General features: G+C 46.3%; 1 protein-coding gene across 3 annotated transcripts in view; it reads left to right on the top strand.

Annotated features, from left to right (window-relative positions):
- Positions 1-3744: 3744 nt before the first annotated feature.
- Positions 3745-23835, top strand: part of LOC144158347 (uncharacterized) — a 36018-nt gene continuing 15927 nt past the window's right edge. The window contains exons 1-5 of one of the 3 annotated variants that reach the window (XM_077689165.1): positions 3745-4104; positions 14263-14412; positions 14478-14540; positions 17985-18111; positions 22542-22635. In XM_077689165.1, the coding sequence (XP_077545291.1) occupies positions 18045-18111; positions 22542-22635 (161 nt within the window). In that variant the 5' untranslated portion in view covers positions 3745-4104; positions 14263-14412; positions 14478-14540; positions 17985-18044. Of the gene's footprint in view, positions 4105-14262; positions 14413-14477; positions 14541-17984; positions 18112-20696; positions 21347-22541; positions 22636-23835 lie in introns of those variants that run through there. The other 2 variants (XM_077689166.1, XM_077689164.1) reach the window with 2 other exon arrangements.

The following is a 23835-nucleotide window of genomic DNA, read 5'->3' as shown; positions in this document are numbered from 1 at the left end:
AAAGAAATAAAACAGGTCCGCCTTAGCTGAGACCTCTTCTTTGACTCTATTCCTAGTAACTCAACGATCCCTCAAGTGGCTCTTCTGAGTGAGACCAGACAATATGGTCAAGAAATTTGTCCTGAAGGTGAATACCTATTTTCTGGATGTATAGAGCCAACTGCAAACACCTGGTCATGCACAGCGTCATCGTCTGATGCTTGAAGTCCATTGGCAGTGCCAGACTTGACATAGTGACCGAGAGTTTCCCTGCAACTGACCGCCCATCTGCAAGTACCAAATCACGGGATTTCCTGCCGGTACAGCTTGTGCAGGTTTCCCTTTGGTGTTTCCTAATCATTTCTCACAACGCTTCCCACACAGTGCAGATATTTCACATTCAATTGCGTTACTTCTTGTTACAAGTAATGTAGTTTAAAAGTGGGCTCACATAGCTTACTGTTCACAGGTGTTATTTTTATGGCAATAATTTTTATGGCTAAATTCTTTTCAAATCTGCAAAAATATTGTGTTTTAAGGAATGCCGAATCACTGACAAAAAAAAACTATTTAAGCAAAGTCAACACTGACTCAACAGAAACGTGCTTAACAAAAGGTACAGGTCCGCGCAGAAGTAAACGGAGCACGGGAGCGGTGGCCGAACTGCATCGCTGCGCCGCGTATGGGCGCCAACGGGAACCATGGAGCGCCGGTCAAAGAGTGTGTTCGCATTGCCCCCGCCGCCCTATCTGATATGTTTAATCGCCGCTCTGCTGGCGTGTCATGCTCGGCGAGACGGTCTTCAAAAGGCAGCGCTGGGCTATACAGGGGCGCTGGTTGCATTGCCGGTCGCAGGCATCAGCGGCGACCGAATCCGCTGCTCATGAGCTGGACGAAGCTGCGCGCGCCCGGAAACGTGCCTTGTTGCGCGCTGTAAAGGGCGGCATACAAGTGTAGGCCGCTGCGGTTTGGCATAGCATGTCATTGCGATATAATTAATTGTAAGCCGGCAATAAAATTTCCATGTACAATATAGAAAGCACAGTCACAGGCATTTTCGTTGTTCGGGAAAAAAATTTCGCTTACGAGATTTCTTCTTTAATTTTGGGTTTGTCCCAAGTTATTGCTGCCGGTCAGTCCAGGTCTGCTCTGAAGAAAGGGAAATAAACAAATGTCCATGCGGTGGAAATTCCGTTTTAGAGAACACCGTAAAGAATAAGTACAATCGTTTCCTGCTATTACAGTGGGTCTCATAGGGCGCATATTTTGTGGTGGCATTAAAACCGACGTTCTTATTTTTAACGAGCACCTTATATTAGTTAAGAAAGTGTTGCAGATTTAAATTAAACTCCGTATTGAATTGAAGGATGGCTTCACCGCATGACTTGAAAGTCTTGCAGAAAAGCGCCGTCAAGGCCCAAAAATGACCGATGACGAGTATAGTCGTCATAACCGATGGCGACCATACTCTTAATCAGTTAATTTGGTACAAAATCTTATGGCTGCTATCCTCGTCAACCGGAGCAAAAGGGTTAATGAAACAACGAAATATGCGCCCTATGAGGCTCGCTGTAATAGCAGGAAACGATTGTACTTATTCTTTACGGTGTTCTCTAATACGGAATTTCCACCGCATGGACTTTTTTGTATTTCCCTTTCTTCAGAGCAGACCTGGACTGACCGGCAGCAATAACTTGGGAGAAACCCAAAATTAAAAAGAAATCTGGTAAGCGAGATTTTTTTCACAAACAATGAAAATGCCTGTGAATGTGCTTTCTATATTGTACATGGAAATTTTGTTGCCGGCTTACAATTAATTATATCGCAATGACATGCTATGCCAAACCGCAGCGGCCTACACTTTTATGACGCCCTTTTCCACGCGCAACAAGGCACGTTTCCGGGCGCGCGCAGCTTCGTCCAGCTCATGAGCAGCGGATTCGGTCGTCGCTGATGCCTGCGAGCGGCAATGCAACCAACGCCCCTTTATAGCCCAGCGCTGCCTTTTGAAGAACGTCTCGCCGAGCATGACACGCCAGCAGAGCGGCGATTAAACATATCAGATAGGGCAGCGGGGGCGGTGCGAACACACTCTTTGACCGGCGCTCCATGGTTCCCGTCGGCGCCCATACGCAGCGCAGCGATGCAGTTCGGCCACCGCTCCCGTGCTCCGTTTACTTCTGCGCGGACCTGTACATACCAGAGCGGCCTGCACCAGCCATGAATGTGGGGCGTCTGCTTAGTTTTTTTGGTTACGTGACATTTCACTTTGTGCTGGATTAAAGAGTTACAAGCTGTGGCCACCTATCCTGGAAGGAGCAGTTCTCATTTAGTTTCGTAGATAGTCAACAACCTGGAGCAAAGATGAAACCGATGTTCACACTATTTCACAGATGATGCAGATATAATCAATATGCGGTATCGATTACGTTGATGTGGAACTGCACTTGTGGGGCAGGAACAGCTAATTTTCAGGTATTCTCCTGAGGCATCTCATACTCTGGAGGTGCAGAGGATGGCAATCCACAACCGGCTGCTTTAACCAACTCCAGAGCTCGTCGTTCTGGACAGAGTAAAAATGTAAGCACCGATCCCAGCACTATTGTAAGTTTGATTGGTGCTAAGCTACTTGTTTATCGCTTGCGTCCTCACAAACAACAGCACAAGCATCAGCTCGCACGCACACACCAAACCAGACAGAAGCCAGCCAGCACATCTTCCATTCTCCCTAGCAAAGTCCAAAGGGTGCTTATGCCTGCATCTAGTGAAAATTCCGCACTGTCGGCATAAGTGCTGTCTGGTGTGTTGCAGTCGTCTGGTGCTCTGTTAAAGTGAGGATGCTTGAGCAGGCTTACACAGTTCCTTGCTGTGTTCCACCTGGCTGGCATAAAGTCATAAAAAAGTAAGCCTAACTCCATTTCTCAGCCGACATCGGAGCACCACAGCCAATGCTGAATTACTGAAAGAAAAGAATAGCGGCGAACACCAGGGAGGAAAAATAGCGACGGAATACCAGGGAGAAAACTGACAGACACAGCATGGCATCCATTTGCTCTCTCTTCCTTCTATTTCGTCGTTTCTATATGCTCTTATCTTCATTTAAAAATGTACCCGCTTGTACAACATTCCCTTTCAGCTAACAACATTCCCTTTTCCTTTCGCAGACGAGGCTGCGAAGGCAATGGTCGGCGCCACTGCTCTGCAGCCACGGCAAAGAACGTACCCTACTGCGGACTGCAGCTGCGAGTCGCTCGTGGGCGTCACAGACGAACGCCGCTCCCGGAAGACACGGAGCCCGTCATGCCCCGCTACTGGCACTGCACACGAACAAGGTTCGGGATCGACGTCGAGGCCGAAGGCACGACGACGAGCGAACGCCGGCACACAACCTCTTCGGGAGCTGTCGGGAGGCTCACACACACGTTCCTCGGCGATCCGCGGAAGCCTTGAAAGGCACACCAAGTTTTGTCCGCGCTCACTTGTGCACCAGCGTGCGCTGCACTTCCAGGCCTTTGTCCCCGCCGACGACTTTATCGGGGCCAAAACCGCGGGAACTCCGACGCGGTTCACAGGCGAACAACGCAGTAGTTTTTTAAAAAAACCTAGTACCTAGTCTTGCACCCACTCCCTTGTTCGAGTGACTTTAGGCGTCTGTCCGCAAATGACGCTGCAAGCGCCTAAACTTTTTTTTTTTTTTTTGAGTGCCGTCCAGCTCTAACGAACATAAGAGCGCTTGCCACTGTAATGTTAAATGGCCGCTAGACGTTAGTCCAAGCCGTAGTTAGCATTGCGAAAATTGAGTTAAAATAGTGGGAAGTTAAATAACCATCATACGACACCACACCGTCCGCTTATGGCGCCACGCATCCGCAGTGGCAATCCACTGCCAGGCGATGGAGCCGTCGGACGACGTACTACGCACCTGACTTTGAAAACGGAGGGTGTTTCTGCTGATGATCGGGTGTGCTCGTATGAGAGTGTTTTTGGCGCGGGAATGCGCCGTTCTAGAGAGGGGCTCGTGCCAGTGCCTCACCGCCCGCGGTCAAACGTGCGAACCTGCCGGAACTGCCTGTGATCTTGTCAGTACCAACGATCTCCGTGCGTCCGAGAGGCACTTCTGGAAAGGTTTGTCGTGTTGTGTCTTGGCCTGTCGTGCTCTCCGCGTCTCCTACCCACCGGTCTGTGTTCCACACACCCACTGCTATGACGGTCCCCCCCCCGGCCACCGATGTTTTCAGGCAGGGTCATACTTAAGCGGAGTGCCGTGTACAACAGTTGTACAGTGGCGGCGCAAAATTCGTCCAAACTCCGTTCCCTGCAGCGCTGATTTCAGCTTATTTTTCGCGCGCCGTAGTCACGAAACCTGCGACAGTTATTGGGAGCGGACTTTTGAAGCAAAATCTCACAATGTGCTCTTGGCAGCACCGCCGCGACAGCGACATTAGAATCGTCGGAACTCCTACGTAATCCATAAGATGATTTTAAGGCGGTAGTTGAGGGGGGATGCATTGAGGGCAAATACGTGACTTAGCAATTCTACGGAGTTCGCGTGCCGTCGAGAATTTTTTTCGCCGTACGCTTGACCGCGTTCGCACTCCCCGAGCAAACTTTTCCGAACCTGAGCATGCGTTCGTCTCCTAATAAACATATATTTAAGTAACGGCCTCGGCTTGAGCCATCTGCTCCGAAACAGAATGAGCCCGAAGGGGTAGCAATGCGTAGTACCGATGTGGGCGTCGGGTGTGGCTAGCCTGAAGCACTAGCCACAGGCAAAAAAAAGAGGGGGGGACAGTGAATACTAGGTATATTCGAACCTAGGATCATAACCTCAAAACGCGGGGATATAAACACTGCACTAAAGGTCGTAGAGGTTCAGTTCTCTGATCATTAGTAGTTGCCAGTTTTCGCCCTATGTGGACGTGTTGCTTGACACAGCCTGTATGTGGGTAAAAGCTAGGAACAACTATTCGCCATTTTCACAGTGTTCGCCACTGGAACCTGTCGGAAGACTATAGGAACCGGGCGGCCGTTGTATGGCACCACCGTCGCTTCAGCGAACAGCGCCGCTCGTGGCGAACCGCTCGTCGGTGGAATTCTGGTGGTGGTCAGCACAGCGTTATTGTGCATGGCTTTCTGCCGTTTTTCTGCGGTGCGGCGTGCAAAGCGTACATAACCACAAGGACTTTTTTCAGATCGGTAAATCTTCAGCGTGGATGTGACCTTTACGATGCATGCCATGTGTGTGATTTACGCCCATACTCAGTATTTACAAATAACAGACGACGCTCAATGCGCTAAGCTGGAAGTCAAGCTGGAAGTGAAAGTCCGTTCATTCATGCAATTTTTTCATGCCTGCATGCAGTTTCGCGAATCGAGGAGTACATTGCAGCTATACTAGGTGACAACTTAAGAACGGCACCGGAAGTTGCCGCTGTGCCTTATCATTGTAGCCGGATGTTTCTCTGCGCGGCGCAAGTAGGGCGTTACTGGGAATATTTTGAACATGGCGTGAGCCGTTCCCGTGATTTTTTGGACTTAATATGCTTATAAACGACTCCAGTGACGACAAATAAACTGTGTGAGACAAGGCAGACAATATCACGCATTCGTAGCAAACCCCTTTCAAAACGCGCGCGCACTGACGTCACGGGTCCGGCGCTTTGGCGGAGTGATACACTACATGAGGTGGTGCCATTCTTCAGTTGTAACCGAGTATAAATGCCCCCACAAAGCCGATGCATGCAACAGGTCCAGTAATGCTGCGGCGCTGGCCTTTGGCGGTTCACTAAACGGCGTCAAGCACAAGCAAAAGACAAAGTTGGGTGGTGTCTTTTAAGATTTGCCTCAAAACAGAAATTGCGATGAACGACGCTTCCGTAACTTCCTTAACTACGTCTGAAACGTGTCTAATTTCACAGAAATACTCTTACTCAGTCATCGTGCGCGGGAATCGTTTACAGAATAAATACCGCATGATAGTAGAACGTTATTGCTTGTCGTGGAGAAGCATTGCTTTACAAGAATTGCAATGGTTGCTGGCTAGTTGGTGAATGGTTTTTCAAAAACCAATTCCTGCGTGGCTGAAGGACGCGAGACGGGAAGGTGCCCGTGTGGCTGAGTTTTACAAGCTGCCACTTCCGCTTGAAAAATCATGCACTACTCCGTCTAACGGCGATGATGGTTTATAGCAAAGCTTTCTCGTATGGCTTTGCTTGGTTTCCTTCTGGGTTCACTTTGACTAGTATAGCTTCGAACTTGACCAGCACGCAGTTTGGTCTTTTGATCACAGCGTCCGACTTTGACCATGTCCCATAATTTTGAACTTCCGTGCACCTCTCTCCAAATGTAAACTTTTTCCAGCATTTTGGAAATGTGTCTGAGCTGCAGGACTCGTGCTGATGCACCCATATTTGAGACAACTAATAGCGTGTTTTTGTGTCTCCACAAGGCATTACGCGATTTTTTTAGGTAATCTGTAAAGAATACATAAGCATTCAAAAACACTGGCTGACGTTAACACTACCACATTTTTTATCTACCAGTGCCAGCCTTTATTCCACGCAGGAGCTAAAACGGGTACGGGAGGAGAGATGGTTTGTAGCTTGGGCTGTTGGGTGGTTAATAACTTTGGGTCTTGATAAAATGACCACCACAAACGTGGGAGTTCCACTTCGGCTTTCAGGCTCCCATGCTGTCACAGTGTTGCTCACCAAAACCGGAGGCACAAAGCTCCCGGTTACAGAGAGTGTAAACTACCGCAACATTTCTACGGCTACACGGTAATCCATCTCGTACGCAAGTGCCTTTCTCTTCAAAGCACATGTATGGAGGTATCCCAGCGCTAAGGCTGGCGTGGAAACCATAGTCATTGAAACCAGTGAAGATAATTTAAAGTGGTAGAAATGAATTCTAATATTCCTAATAGTTTTATTCCTACTCAGGTCGCGCGAAGCCATGTGCAGAGCACTGCAAAAGCGCTCATCTCAGTGTAGCCCGTTCCCAAACTTAGGAGCGTCAAACCAGTTTATGTAGCCATTAGTACATTTAAGAAGAAACAAATACAGACTGCGCTCGTTACAACGGATCCGGCAACAACGGACTTTTGGTTACAACAGACCATTTCTATTGGTTTGTTTGGTCCCCATGCATTTTAAGTGACGTCCACTCCGCTCATAACGGACCCGGCTATAGCGGACTATCGGCTACAACAGACTAAATTTTAGGCGAAAATTGTTTTGACTGAATGCTTATAGCGGACTTCCACGGTGCCGGCACCTGATATGTTTTTTTTTGTTTATTTTGGCAAAGAAACTTATGTCTGGCAACGTTGGCGCAGCCAAGCCAGTGCCACTGGCCTTTTTTTTTTGTGCATGGACCTCCATGTTTTTGCGCGACCGGCGGCATGAGCGGCAGGCTAGCTGATTTCGCTGATGGTTGAACTAAACATGATTGACGCTGTCGAACACGGCGAAAAACAGGCCGACATCGCCAAAAGTACAGGCCTATCTAATCAGACGGTCCGTTCGACCGTTAAAGGGACAGACAACCGATTTTTGTCGCGTATATGTTCTCTAGCTCATATGAAAGCCAGCGTTTTATATAGCCTGGTAACCACAAGCAATTTCTAAACAAGCTGGCGGAAATAATTTTTATTTGGCAGCAAACTTCCTGAAAACGGAAGGGTGGCGGTTCGTAGTGTCGAAACTTGGAACTACAATATGTGTCCCTGTCACGTGACCTGCAAACCTAGCAGCTACTGTAACTGCTGAAACGTTTATTTACGTATTGAAAACCTTTTAACACAAGTATTTGTATAAGGTTAAATTGTATATATATTTTTTAGCATTATTTTGAAATTTTTTTAGACACGCCGCCCGCCGCCGCTGGGTTGCTCTCAGTGTGGCTAACTGAGCCTTCATGCCCAGAATCAACGGTAGCGTTCAGTAAACAGACCCAGTGAAGGAGTTTTGACGATTCTGCCTGAGGCAGAGGCGTTTGTTGTGCCAAAATATTTGATTTCAGTTTCCAAATACGCCAACGGCAGCTTAAAAAAAAAAAAAAAAACGTCGCGCTCGGGGAGAATCGAACTTCCCGCCTCCACAACGTGAAGCCAGATTCTACCTATCGTCTATCCCAACAGATGGCGCATTCGTGCAAAATAGACTGTTGCATTAAAAAAGCACATACAGGAACAAGAAAGCCTGCGATTCAAACTTTTTTAGCTGGGAACAAGTTTTTAATATTGATTTTTATTTCGCATACAGACAAAAGTATGTTGTCGAGCTACTCTATGTCATGGTTGCCAGCATTAGTTTTGGGAGGGACACATACGGCTCGTAGATAAAAAAACTCGATTTAAAAAGTTCTACGGCGTTATCAGCAAAACCGTTTTTCGTCAAGGTGCTTTAAGTGATACCCTTTCATTTGGGATAGATAATATATACTCGACAAAAATCGGTTGTCTGTCCCTTTAAGAACAAGGCCGCTGCCGATAAACGCTGCTGGTGGGATTGAACAACAGCGCACTCGGAGTCGAGTTTGCCCTCCATCTTCACAGGCAAGGTTCGCACAGGTCCTTGAAAACCCTTGAATTTAGAAGTGTAAATTTCAAGGCCTTGAAAGTCCTGGAATTTTTAAAGGGTCCTTGAAAACCCTTGATTTTTCTGGAGAGAACCAATGGCCCTACCTTTTCACAAAAATTTAAAGTGTTTGTCGTGAATTTTAGGTGTTAAAAATGTAAAGAAACATTGTATCAATCAAGTTTCAGTGTATTGCGTGAAATTATGAGTCGTGGATTCTCATTATTGCGAGGCAACATTGGGAGCAGCACGCCTCAATAAAATTCATGTCACGATAAAATCCCATGAAAGCCGGCTTCTGTTCTCTATCTTGCATGTTCCATCTAGTCTGGACGGCCGCTCATTGCATGTTTGCTGTGCCTCATACGCTCAATCTGCGTTTGCTTTTACGTGCAAATAGTGGACGTGTACATAGTTCATCCTGCCATGCAGCAACACTTGCTGAGTTAATTTCAGCTGATACTCTTGCTGACAAAGCAGGAGATGCAGGAAACATCAACTAAGTTTTGAAATCAAGCAGCCTCGGCAACACACCAAGAAAAAAGAAAAACCTCTAAATATAACTTATGAAATAAAAAATAAAGCTGGGGGAGCATTCATGAACCCATCGCGCCTATCCAAATGTGCGTTAATGTTCTTAGGTATTAGGAAATATCAAAATTTTGCATTGTGTCGAAAAAGTTATGAATAATCCCAGATAAAACATAAAATGTGGACCTTAAAAATGTGTTTTCTGGTCCCTGAAAGTCCTTGAAAACCCTTGAATTTGTGCTTTTGAAGCCCGTACGAACCCTGACAGGTTTTTTGTATGTAATAAAGAACTTAGGTTCAGTGAAACTCGGCATCCATTATTCCAACGCATGCATCGTTCGCGTTCCGTCTGGCGAAAAAGGTAAGAAATACCTAAAGTAGGAGGTTGGCTCCCATCCATTGTGTGCAATCTGACAGTGGCCGTGCACAGTCCAATTGGTAGAACTTTGGACATTTACAGCTGTCCATAAGATTATATCGTATCAGCCGTTGTAATGCCCAGGCTATAATTGTAAGAAATGCGGAAGCTTCCTTTGGGGAACGTCAAGCGGCAATCCGATTTGCTTGTCTAACGGTGCCTTGTCACGAAGGGTTTTAAAAGAGCCTAGCTGATTCTGCTGGCCACGACTGATTTTATAGCGGGTTAGTAATTGCTTCTTGTTATATTCTTGCTTTCTTTGCTCAGCTTAGCGTGCGTCATTACGCACTCGACTGCATATGCTAGGCCTTTTCCAAGGCCCGGTGCCAAGCTTCGGAAACAGGGTTTTCAGGTGATTTTTTCCACCACGTGAACGCCGTGCAGATGTGCTGCAGGCGTGTAGAAAGAATAGTGTCTGTAGCATTTATGTCCAGTATTGGTCAAAGTTCGCACTTTTGCGCTCGTATACCTCCGCCCCCACCCCAACACCGGTCGGATACTCCATACTTCGGCTACAGCGGACGTTTTTTTCCGGATTAAGAGGGTCCGTTGTAACGAGTGTGGACTGTACTTATAATAGTACTTTTATTCGTACTCAGAAGGGGTGGAGCCAAGCATAGATCGCTGCAAACAGCGCTCATGCCATTGTAGCCGATACCTAAATTTAGAAGTGTCCGACAAGTTTACGTAGCCGTTACTGCATCTACGAACCCAACACATCTGTCCAGACTTCGTTTCATCTCACATGTCCGCTCACCACACCACCAAAACATTCAAAGCACCGAAGCAAACACGGCAAAAACAATGGGAGGCTGTGTAGCGCAATTCACCGGCTCATTCCACTAACGAAGGGAAGCGCCGAGCGGTGGCGCCACCCGTCCAGCTGCCTGGTCCCTATAGGATGCTGCGCTGGCTGCAGTCGCTGCACCCAAACAGCATTTCTGTGTGTGTGTTTATGTTAACAACAGTAGAGTGCGCGCTTGTACTAGTTCGTGTTGGCGATCCATGGCTTTGTTTAGGGCAAAAAGCAGAGAAACAGGCGAGACAAATGAACGCACGTGTTGTGTGTCTCAGCCATACAATTTCTCTAGCCATCATATTGGATTTCTAGTGGCGGCACCTATAGGGGCTGAATGTTCCGAATAGCTCATGTAGTTTCACTCCACCTCAGTGACAAACTCACGATATTAAAGTGTGCACTTTTTTGAAAGGAGATTGTGTTCAACGCATGACATCATCTACTCTTTTTCACCCAGTTTGTTTATCATTGCTGCATTAATTCATGAGCAGATTATGTCTAAAAAAAATCGCAAAGAACTCGGGATTTCGGCGCCAGGGGGTCGACACAGACGGTCACATTTTGTGTGGGCTCCCGCTTTGAACCTCCAAATCAGCGGGCCACCCTCAAGGGCAAGTGAACGACTTTACCATCATGCTTCTAACGTTATCCAGCACGCTTCGGTGCCTCAAGTGCTGTCGGGGGGCCTCTCCTTAATTACCCGACTTTGAACTTCCGCGGCGGCGACACTTCTGCTAAGCCTACTGCGCCAAAAGTGTTCTATACACCTCGAGCTTTGCGATCGCTGGGCCGCCTGCCGCCGCTTCTCCAAGGAGTTGACGGGATTAGTGCTGCGCGGCCCATAGGGGCTTATGCAGTGTTTTGGTTCTCTTTCGCTTCTTTTTGCCTTTCCAAGCGCTAAAAAACTTGTTATGGTGACGTCTGTAAGTAAACACTATGTTTAGGTCACTTCAAAAGCCACGGCGTGTTGGTAGGGTGGTCAAACACCAACAATAGCTATCCGGGAACGCGGCTCTGCGTCCTTCTCAACCGCTGTTACGGGGGTCGGCGACGGCAGCAGCATAACACCACTGTCACCTCCTAATACGTCTGGCACAAGTTAATTTTATTGTCGCCTTGTTTAAACCTGGTACTGGCACAGTGAGAGGTGTGTTTTGTTTTGTAGCGCGGACAACAAATGCGGCCTCATTACGAATATATGCGTCGTAGAAAAATATATTTCGGGGATGTGATTACCCAATACCTGATAATAACTTGTGCCTTTTATAAGAATATAAGCCACGCGAAAATGTTAATTAAATTCCAAGGCTCTGCGTCGTGAAAGATGTGAACTCATGCCTTATAGCAAGAACCAAGAAAATTAATTAAACCACTGAAAAATTATTGGTCTGCAAGTCCGGAAGAAACAAACAGCTCGCACAGAAATGAAAAAAAAACTCAGTGCAGCTTCTGAAATGCTAAAGACGTTCGTATAAACTTTAGCCGGGTAAGACTTGGGAGACCATTTAGTGTGCGAAATGCACTGCTATTTCGTGAGACATGGGGAGGGGGGGAAGTGGAGGGGGACGCTTACGTATCGTTGTGTATGATTGCAGAGCGAAATCAAGGAAAGAACGTTTTAGTAATCACACACATGAGCTACTCGTTCACGTCACTCTAGTTTTTAGACTTCAACTAACAGCTGATCCCTCGGGGAACGCATTTCTTGAGGTATACAAGTTCAAAACTGATAAAAGGTGTCGTTAGAAGAGTGGAATATCTGATAAGGCCTTCTGATTTCCGTTTGTGCTAGATTCTGCAGGCTCCCTGCTTCATATGGCTATGCTTCGAAGAAACGTTTAGTCGCAAACGGGCATTACTGTAGAAGCCCTTCTCCGGCCTGCTCACGGAGGACATATGTAACATATATGAATGTTTGCGGGCGCTCAGCTCACGACAAGACGCCCCAGCATTATTTTTTTTTCTCGTGCGCTGATCCAGGGTATAATTTTGGATTATCTATCGTACTTATTTCGTAGAATGTTCGTGAAATTTATGTCTAGGGTAGTGATCAATATATAAGGCATGATATTGGCATGCATAACTGGCGTGCTGTCAGGTATGAGCGCTCCACTAGGTTATATAAGTGCACAAAACTGATGTACATCGTAGTGTATAGCCATGGCATGACCATCTGGGGATATTATGCTTACGGAGACACTATTAGTAAATTTCAGGGCAGTGGAATCAATCACCTCCATATGCATATCCCGGTTTCGCGACGCCGACCTGTGATGCACACTTGGCGCTTGTACAGACCGAATGTACCAGACTAAGATTGCGTCACACTCATTTACACTCGTAAACACACCACATTTGTGAACAGAGTGACTGCTCCACATAAATATGTATTTCCAACGCCTGCAAATGGTAAATCTCAGTCGTGAACAGGCCCCGAAAGCAACGGTGACAGTGGGGAGCGGGCCGGCAACTCCCGCGGCTGCTTTCGAAACGGGCCGCTAGGGGAATTTCAGTGGCGCCTGTACAGGCCACGCTCGAGGCGTATACTGCTGCCTCCGGCCACGCCGACGGGCGGAGAGCTGCCACTCCCAGAGCCCCACTCCTAGCGCCAAGAGGCCATGGAATTCGACCAACTGAGTGGCCGCACTATCCCCCCGGAAAACCCTGGACCGATGTCATTTACTCAAGCCCCAAGAAAGCGCCTCGAAACAGAAACCGGGGCACACATAGATTATTGATTTGATTGTAGGGTTCAATGCGCCGATGCAATGCAGGCAATGAGGCACGTCATAGTGGAGGGTTCCAGATTAATTTTGACCACCTGGGGATCTTTAACATGCACCGAAATCTCGTACACACTGGCGTTTTTCCTTTTCACCTCCATCAGAAAAGCGGCCACCACGGCCGGTAATTGAACCGGCGTCCTCGTGCTCAGCAGCACAACGCCTTAGCCACTGAGCAACTGCGGCCTGTCACACATAGATCACACTGACATTGTCTGGAACTGTGCAGTGAGGGACTCATCTTGCGGCGAGCAACCGGGCTTCCACTTAACTGAGTGGGAGGTGCACTTACATTAAGAGCTCATAAATTCTAACCATGAGGAAAAGCTGTCTCAGTTTAATTAATAAAAGTTTGAACTAACAAAAGCAAAAAGAGCAACACTGCAGTGCGATTGAGAACTGAGTATTGAATCAGGACTTATGTTGTCTTCATGTTCCCTTTAGCTCAAAACGAACTGTATGCATTTGCATGCTGGCTAACCTTGTCACCCAGCTCACAAAAATCATCTGTCACGATTCCATTATATGTGAAGTATTCCTTGGATTGCAGTATTCCTGGCTTTTACAAAACGTGTTGTCAATATATAAGTTCTTGATACCTTACAGAGGATAAGTCATAAGGTGGCAGTAGGTATTGCATATCTTAAACTAAAGGCAGCTGTCTAGACGGTTTGGATCTCACTTCTGATTGCAAGCTAGAAATCCAGGTAGGCAGGACTAGGAAGCCAGCCTTAGGGGCACAATAACAGAGTTCACAGACTTGTCTTCTAGGAATAATACTGTGTTAAACTTGTCTCTGCTACTCACCAGTACAGCTTTCATGAAAATAAATTTTATCCGTTTTTGTCCTAACAGCAGAGCTTGGAGGATTTGTGCCTGCAAGACGGACCTGCAACACATGTACGGTGCATGCATAGCAAGGGCATGGGATAGTTCCTGCATTACCGTCTTGCAGGGATTCAAAAATGGATGCATGGTTCATGAGTTGTTTTTTGCAACAAGGAATTCACTCTCTAACTATTTATCTGTTTCAAAAAGATATTTCAGAGGAGTTAAATTGGCTGGATGCAATTTTCCACTGAAAAGTATTACTAGCAATTGTCTCATTGCCAGCACACTTGGTGTTTAGTATGATTGTGTAACATTGCAGTGGTGGCTTTCTTTTGCTTCCAGAATACACTACTACACCAACAGAAAGCACGCCACGTGCACCATAATCAATGCTTGAGGGCAGCGTCATGGCGCTCTCAAGGGATGCAGATCACAACCAGGATGTATCCTGCAGCCGAGAAACACAAGTGACGGTTACCACTAGTACCATTGGTACTTTCCCTTCTCTGTGTTACTGCTATTGAGAAACCATTATTGAATGTGAATTTCCTTTCCAGGTATGCAGTGTGGTGTGACGTTCCTTATGAACACCAGCTCCCAAACAGAAGAGGAATTCTCAGGTTGGGATTTGGGATTTCATTGAAATGTTCCAGTTTAGGGCAGCCTACGTGCAAAAGAATATATTTATTGGCGCATACATTCTCAATAATGTTTTGACCAACTTTTTTGTTTGTGTGCTGATGGGGCTATTTAGACGCTACGAAAATATGTTCATGGTTAGAGTTTAAGGGTAGATTGAAGTGAGTTGCAAACATTGTTTAACTACCTTACCGTTCTGTAGTCCCAACACATGGACCACACTTTGACTAAAGTAAAAAGAACAGCCAACCAAATGGGACAGAGAGACCTACACTGCTTGCTCAGGCAAACACGTGTCTTTATTTTTCTTCCTGTCTTTCTATGTAAAGTACCAGATGTCTCAAGTTCTTGCTCTTTTGTCTGAAGAGGTTTCTGGTTTTAGAGCATTTTAGGACAACAAAACTGGGTTAAAAGTGCCGCTTGGGCTGTATTCCTCTCCTTATGCATTTTCTTATTTCGGCTCTGACGACACGCTGCTAAGTCTACAGGTGATTTCTTTCACTTTTAACCTGTAGACACTGCTTGAACAAATGAATGAAATACAGATAGCCATGAAATCAGGTCAGCTGAACGTTTCGAAGATTGAGTACTAAGCAACTTGGCTGTAGGCATTCGTGACAGTTCCTTATTACCTTTTTGTACCCTTGGTATGCTAAGCTTTGTAAATGTAATACCACTTGCCAATGTAGGACTTCAAACATGATGCCTACTGAACTTCATCTGGTGCTCAGATTGCCATTATCATGCGAGAAGTTTTGGCTTCCAATCCACCTGAAAAGAAACTCCAGGAAAACTGAAGCGCAACATTTACTTCCTGTCACTCTATCTCTTCGGGAAAAATTGCATGTTCTCTTAAAATGTTTTTGCTGGCGAGGTTATTGAGTTGAATCAATAACTTTCACAAGATAATGTAGAAGTAAGGCAACTTGGTTTTGCTTTTTTGCATTTACTTTTCTAGACTCAGGCCCACTTTGTGCTTTTGCACAAGCTGCAGCTGAATGTAAACTGCTTAAAAAGTTGAAATGTTCGATGAAATTGAATAGTACCATCAAGCACATTGCAAGCACTACACTGAGTGGCTTATGTCGGAAGAACATCAGTTCACCCCAACCGGGCGCATCAAGCGTGCGTGGCTCGGCCAGCTGGCGGACTGGATCGCTGCAGCGTGAAACAAAATTTGCTTGCACCATTGATGGAAACTTGTGTGTATGGATTTGGAAAAACATAGAAGAAACGGCATTATAAAAGTAGCAGCTACCATGGGGTTGCAGTAAAATAGACTGGTGTTGAAAGAAGTCTGGTTAAGTCAACTACATACCCAATACAAAGAAGTGTAATGGACCTCTCCCGGGGTACGTCACGCGGCGGGCGTGACGTCACGGCGAGCGCACGTGCTGGGCGTGGCCGGGAAGGGTGGTTGGCAAAACATTCGGGCCGGCGCGCGGCGCGTATGCAGTGAGGCTGCATTGGATGCGCGCAAAGTGGAGTTTCTGTTTATGTGTTGGCTTTTCTGATGCCGGTGGGCTGCTGTGCTCTCGGCTACGCAAATCGTGCGAGCTAAATTAGGGGCAGTAGACACTTCCGCGTCACCAAAAAAGTAAATACGGCGGGTATTTTAGATGCGCGCAATGCGCCGAAGAGGCTGCAGCAGCCAAAGCAGTGACATTGTCTGCTCTTACTCATGACATTTCCCATTCTCGAACTTCTGCTATTCTTCAAAGCACAATCATACCGCCCATATTGGCAGTCCATGTTGATTAGTGCCATAAAACGATGCTGTTTTTCAACCACCTGCTATCACGCAGCAACAGCAGAAATTTGTCTAGTGAAATAGTGCAAGGGAGGGGAGGGGGGATTTTCTTGCTGCGAAATATTGCCATGTTTTGACCAGGCAGAGTACTGTATTAAAACGACAATGAATGCGTAACCTGTTGGTGACGCCAAATAAATGTTTCGTCGAGCGATCCGCGATAGCCGCCTGTGGGCGCCAGATCGGCCACGACAAGTTTGATCGTATGGGGGGGATCTGTTCAAGACGAACGAAATTTATTGCTTGCAAGTGCAATAAATTTTTACTTTGATCAATTATATTATTCCTTGAGGATGCGGCCAAACAGAGTTGCTTGCCGTGCTCACATGTATCATCGTGCCTGCGCCGCGAGATGGGCCGCTCACGCGTCTCGAAAAAACTCGAAAAATCTGTTTGCCCTGAGCGAACGGACTCAGGGAATGTATTCTTCTGTTGCGGCCTCTCGCCGCTGGCGTATGCAGCGGGCGTGCAAGGACACGAACTTTAACTATCAAGAAATAATGCCTACGGATGATTATTTCAGTGCCACTGTCGCAAGCTATAACGCACTCACCATGTGTGGCTGCTACGTTACTCTCACAATGACGATGAAACGTTTCGTGATTTCACTGGGGAAAAAGTAACAAAATAATCGGTCACTTGCTTAGAGCACGACATCATCGTGATATTTTTATTGAAATAGTTTTTGGCTTTTGCTCTTTATATTTTTGTTGCATTGCTGTTTATTTTACTTTCTAATCCTTTCATGACTTACCTTTGCTTTTTCCCCTCGACATGAAATCGTGCGTACGCCACTGCCTCCCGGTGACGCAAAGAGACCAAGAACAGGGAGCGTATACGCTGCCTGAGGCACCGCGCGACCTCGAAAGCAACCATGAATGAGCTTTCCTTGGTATGCGTCCGGACACAAAGCATCTTAAAAACACATTCTTGGAACGCGTAACAACAGCACCAACCTTCAGAATGACTCGTTTTGGCTGTTCTGTCACGCACTGATTATCCGGAAGCGTCCCTCGTCAATTGACCGTACGGTACACGAAAGTGTTGCGGAGGCTGTAGGTGCAGAGAGCTACGTGGAGGTGCGACGACCGCAGCTAGGATAGCTAGACCCCCCACCTGCAATGTAGGCGGCCAGCGACGGGCCGAACCAACGGCACAGCGTTCCTTTCAGGCGCCGCGCGGCCAGGCCGGGCCGTCGGCGCAGGCGCTTTCTGCCAACCGACGCCGCATTTCGCGGCCGCCAGCAGGCGCCACCCGTCGCGCACGTGCGCTTCGTGACGTCACGGTGTTTACATACAGGGAGAGGTCCATTGAGCATTTTAAAGGTAGCAGCTCAACACATCTCACCATTTTCATTTGCTTCACTGATGTTCACAAGGGCGTTCTCAAACTTTCAAGCATTTAGTGGTATCATTTATGCCTTTGGCCATTTAACACTGTCTGGGCATTTATCGCTGCACCAATAAACTTTACGTAGAAGCTTAAAACGTGTCCAAACCATCAGCAAGTGTCCCTCGAAAAAGACAAACGCATGTCGTACATGCGAGAATTGGGTCTGTCTAAAATTGTTGCAACAGTTGTTGCTCTAGCTGCTATGACTTTTGATTTGTTTCAGTTCTGGAGGTGAACAATGGCCAGGCACGTGCCTTGAAAAAATTCCCTGCTTCTCGAGACAATGCCGACCCAGTGGCGAAAACTGGACTTCGCATCTGCTCCTGCCGCCAACATTCAGGCAACACAGGGTAGGTTAATTGCCAATGCTTGCAAGGTTGTTGCTTGTAGTGCATGGACGCTATTCAGTGCCTGGCTTATTTTGATGACCGATTACTGCAACGTGGTGGGTGTGTGTTAATAGGAGTAAAAAGATCTGTCCGTCACTCTAAAATTGAAATAAACTGCCCCCTTGAAGCGCTCTGGATATCGTGCGAAAGCCCTCGAGGCACTACGATATTTGGTGTGTGTTACCGCCCCCCTAAGCCAGATTACGATTTCCCCACCCATCTTAACGACGCCCTTGACCTCCTACACAAAAAATTTCCAAAAGGTAGCTTCATTCTCGTAGGTGATTTTAACTATCCAAACATTAATTGGCGAGATAACTGCACCACCTATCCACATTCAGAATGTAATGAATTTCTAAACTGCTTGGAAAACTATCAGTTAACTCAAGTGATCACACAGGCTACTAGAGAAACAGCAACCACATCCAACATTCTGGACCTAATACTGTTGTCGGACCCAAGCAGCCTGCAATCGGTCTTATACCTGCAGGAATTAAGTGACCACAAAGTTATTCTAGCAACATTTACAACGCACCTTATAGTTGAGAAATCCCGAAACAAACGAATCAAACTCTACGATCGGGGGAATTATGAAGCTATTAACACGGCACTGGAAGAGTTCTACCACTCTTTCAAAGAAGGATTCGATGACCGATCTGTACAGGAGAACTGGCATCTTCTTTCATCTAAAATAACCGAACTGAGTGAAACATTCATACCAACAATCACAATCAAAGAAAAACCATCAGCCCCTTGGTTCACTAAGACAATTAAAAGAATGATAGGCAAGAAAAAACGCCTGTTTAAAACAGAAAGGAAGAAAAACCAGAAGTCAGCATGGGAATCCTACCACAAGGCGGAAATAGAACTAAAAAAAGCCATTAGCACTGCCAAATATCAGTTTTTTCACGTCAGCTTACCTAACATGCTCAAGACTAACCCCAAGCAGTTTTGGCGAACCATGATTCCGTCCACTTCTTCAATAATTTTATCCGGCAACTCAGACGAAACGCTAGGCAATAAAGATTGCGCAAACATACTTAATGACATATTCTGTTCCGTGTTTACGAAAGAGCGCACCACTACCTTCCCAGCAGACGACACTGTCTTTCTGAATAATATGCCCCCTATTACAATTGACACCAACGGAATCACCTACCTAATCAAAAGCTTGAAGAATTCTTCAGCTGCGGGGCCCGGTAACATCGTATCAAAAATACTTAAAAACACAATAGATGTGACAAGCGCATTATTGACAATGATGTTCTCCCAATCACTATCATCTGGCCATGTACCTTGGGAATGGAAACTCAGAAAAATTGTCCCAATCTTTAAAAATGGTAACAAATCTTCGCCATGTGGCTATCGTCCAATATCGCTAACCAGCATTCCCTCAAAGATTATGGAACATATCATTTTTACAAATGTGATAAATCACCTAGAAAACAACAATTTCATACATCAGTCACAGCACGGCTTCCGGAGAGGATTGTCTTGTGAAACACAGCTTGCTACATTCCTTCATGATTTGCATACAAACCTTGATAATAACATTCAAACCGACGCAATATTTCTGGACTTCGAAAAGGCATTTGATAAAGTTCCTCATCGTCGTTTGATGCATAAATTAAAACAGCTGAACCTTGATTCATCTGTATTAGCCTGGATATGTAACTTTCTTACTAATAGAAAACAATATGTAGTCGTAAACAACACTGCTTCCAATACTACCAAAGTGCACTCTGGAGTGCCACAAGGCACTGTACTCGGACCACTTCTGTTCCTAATATATATCAATGACCTTCCTTCCCGAGTAACTAATACAATTCGGCTTTTTTCGGACGACTGTGTGATATATACCAGAATAAATAGCCGCGACGATCAATTAACCTTACAAGGAGACCTTTTAGCTATTGAAAATTGGTGTAGTGAATGGCAAATGTCGCTAAATGTTCTGAAATGCAAAACCATATCTTTCCATAGACGCGCAAACCCACTAAATTACAATTACTCCCTCCACGGTTCGGTACTCCAATGTACTAACTCCTACAAATACCTAGGTGTACATCTAACAAATGATCTGACCTGGTCCGTTCATGCTAAATTTGTCGTTTCTGCAGCATCCAAAGCTCTCGGTATTCTCCAACGCAATTTAAAACTGGCCCCTCCAGAACTAAAATTACTAGCCTAGAGAACCCTAGTACGCCCAAAATTAGAATATGCAGCCGCTATCTGGGATCCCCACCAAAAGTACCTTGTTCAGGCATTGGAAGCAGTGCAAAATCGTGCAGTCAGGTTTGCATTTTCAGATTATTCATCTTTTACGAGCGGAACCCAGCTAAAACAGCGTGCTTCTCTTCCACTTCTAAGTCACCGCCGAAAGCTTGCCCGACTAGCACTCTTTCATAAATATTATTACACACTGTCACCTAACGAATACGTCATACGTCGCGCAAGTTTTTCTAGCCGAAGCAAAAACACTTTCCAAGTATCGTTTACGTGGCCAAAAACCGTTACATTTGCACACTCTGTTTTCATTCCCACAGCCAAAGACTGGAACGATCTCTCGCAGGAACTGGCGCAGATTAGAGATACAGTACAGTTCAGGCAATTGCTGTTAAAAATGCCTCCCGATTGACTTCGCTTAGTTTCGTGCATTTCTTTCTCCGCGATAGCACGTTGTCGATTATGTGCATGTCCTTAAAAATTGCTTTGATCCTTCTTATGGCATCTTCAACTTCCTCTTAATTGCTTTTGCTCTTTATTTTTCCCCTTGTGACCCGCCTACCTACTTTTTAAATCAATTGCTTGTCAAGTTCGTTCATGTCTCGCGTGATTTTTCACCTGTGAATTTATTCTGTGTGTATTGCATAAACTTTTTACCACTCCTTCCGCCTTTTTATTTTTTTTTCTCCACTTGTGACCCGCCCTCCCCTGCAGTTTTACAAATCAATTGTTTGTCAAATGCTTTGTTAATATCTCGTGTGGTTTTTTTTTGCCAGTGATTTTTCGTTTGAGCTCACCCCTCATGTAATGCCTGTCGTCCAGGCCTTTGAGGTACTAAAATAAATAAATAAATAAATGAGTGGAAGAGACTGCTGCAAAAAATATAGTTAAGCGGGCTTATGTACTAATAAAAATGACAATTGCCAGCAACCTGTGGAACACCAGAGGAAACATTCAAACCTACCGTATTTACTCGAATCCAGGCCACCCTCGATTGCAGGCCAATCCCCCCAAACTTGCAAGGCCCTCCTAAAATGAAACCTTGAATGGAGGCCGAACACGCACACTCCGTAGGCCTGCACGTTACTTTATTCGTTATCGTCGTAGTCATCTTTGTCCCTCCTTTTTGTTGTTGAGTTCATCCCAGAGGGCATCATCCTCGCTTCTGTCCGTTGCGTTTGAAATACAGTTCTTTAAAGCTCTAATGATTGCTTCATCTGGAATTTCGTTCCACGCTGCAGAAATCCAGTTCGCCAGCTGGCCGAGCAACACATGCTTGATGCGCCCGGTTGGGGTGAACTGATGTTCTTCCGACGTAAGCCAGTCGGTATAGTGCTTGCAAAGCCTATCTTTAAAAGGCTTATTAATAGTGACGTCAAGGGGTTGGGGTTGGTTAATCTTGCCACCAGGGATTATGCCGATGTCTGTCAAGTACAAGAAACAGTGGTCTTCACACCGTCAGTCAAATGGCCGCGGTAGAAATCGAGGACTAGTGAATGCTTGCACAGCGCCGCCCCTGGACGGCGTTCCCAAACTGTTTTCACCCAGTCCTCCATCAAGCCGTTGGACATCCAACCTTTGTCGTGAACGTGCACAACAACATTTCTGGGAAACTTCTGGGAAATATTATCTATGGGGGCAGTTTTTGTCAATTGGCGGGGCAGCACAACATTACTGTCGTTCGCTGCTTTTTGTCACCCGTCGTCCTAAGTTTGACTTTTTTCGCATTCTTTCTGTTCACGGTGTATACCATTAGCATGTCGAAGAACACCGGAATCTGGTCGGCGTTTGCAATTTGCTCCAGTTGGTAGTCCTTTTCCTGCCATCTGTCCATCACGTAGCGCTGAAACTTGACAAGTTTCTCCTCGAAGTCAGCGGGAAGCTTCTGGGATACAGAGGTTCGTCATCTCAGGCTGAACCCAAATCGTTTCATGAAGCGTGTTGCCCAGCCCCTGCTTGCTTTAAAAGTGGCTCCTGCGACACCCTTCACACTGGCAGCTTCCCTGGCTTTCGCCTGGATAATCTGTGGTCACGGGCCTTCCCTTTGTTCCCTGAAAACTCAGCAACGCTACACCGCTTGCTGCACAGCTGAAAAGTTTGACCTGTTGTTTGCCCCATCTTTGCACATTCTTTTTGTTCACACCGAACTCGGTCTGCGCTTGCAGGTTTGAAGTCTTCTCCACGTGCAAACCAACCTTTCGCTTCAAGGCCGCACTATAGTAGTACCACTTGGTTGGTGCCATCGCTTCTCAAAAACAGGTAGGCGGCACAGGCGTTTCGCGAACACGCGGTGAAGGCGCGACACTTTTGAAACTCTATCACCATGACTACTCCAACCGATCACTTCGAGAAAACAGCAAACTCTGCGCCCGTGCCACCGCGCCAAGCGAGAGGAAGTGGGGAGAGGGTGTCAAAGCGCAGGCCATGAACGGCGCCGTAATCACGGGACACGATCCAACCTCACCGACGTGAAAGCTTGCCGGTGCGAAAGCTTGCCGGTTTGACGATCCTCGCTGCATGAACGTGGGACTGCGAGATTTCGGAATAATGGACGGTAGGAAGCTGACAACGCGGTTTGCCAGTGTAGCTGTTGGGACCACTTGGCCGCTGAGCCTGAGCGACCACTTCACCATGCAGCTAACGTAGAATGTTGCGAAAATGAGCCTCGGGCACGCATGCAGAACTGCGTGCACATGGCAGCCTGAGATTGGTGCATGGCGAGCCATCATGGCGCTGGTCCGGCCGGCCCTTTAGTGCTCAAGCCATGGTACCTGTATCTAAGCCGACCCCCCCACTTTCGCACATCGTGTTTTTGAAAAAAACATCTGCCTGGATTTGAGTAAATACGGTACCCTACAGGGACGTGAGCATAGGTCAGCAAAACAAAGACCTCACTCAAACTCAGTCATCGTTTTTTTCATTCACGCTGTACTCAATTAAACTCAGACTTGAAAAGGTCGTCTTTTCTCAAAATCACTCATACTCACTCATCACATACTCATTTGTAATCGTACTCACTTGTACTCAAACTCATTTGTCCTTATGAGTATTCGTACTCATGAGTACTCGCCTCATCTGTACGCATGGGTCATCGCACTCAATCTGTACTCATGACTACTTCATCTGTACCTATGAGTACTCAATCTGTACTCATCAGTACTCGATCTGTACTCATGAGTACTCCATTTGTACTACTCGTGATTACTCAACTTATCTGCACGGTGAACTAGGTCATGGCTCGAATGAAAGACTACGTAGAAAAAAAAATGTTTATTTGATCAAGAAAGCTGAGGGTACATATAGACCAGGACAGAGGAGCACGGGAAGAGAACATCTGGCGCGGTTCACCGTCGTAGGGTGACTCGCTACGCAAAGTCATGCACACGTGAGAAAGCAAAATGGAACATAAGGACTCGCATTGCGTCTTGGTGTCCCCTCTTGTTCTCAGGAATAAAACAA

Source organism: Haemaphysalis longicornis, unplaced genomic scaffold (assembly GCF_048455015.1).
Source record: "Haemaphysalis longicornis isolate Haplotype H1 unplaced genomic scaffold, Haemaphysalis longicornis Haplotype H1 scaffold_10, whole genome shotgun sequence".
In the NCBI taxonomy this organism is placed as follows: Eukaryota; Metazoa; Arthropoda; class Arachnida; order Ixodida; family Ixodidae; genus Haemaphysalis; species Haemaphysalis longicornis.
This window is presented reverse-complemented; position numbering and strand designations above follow the sequence as displayed.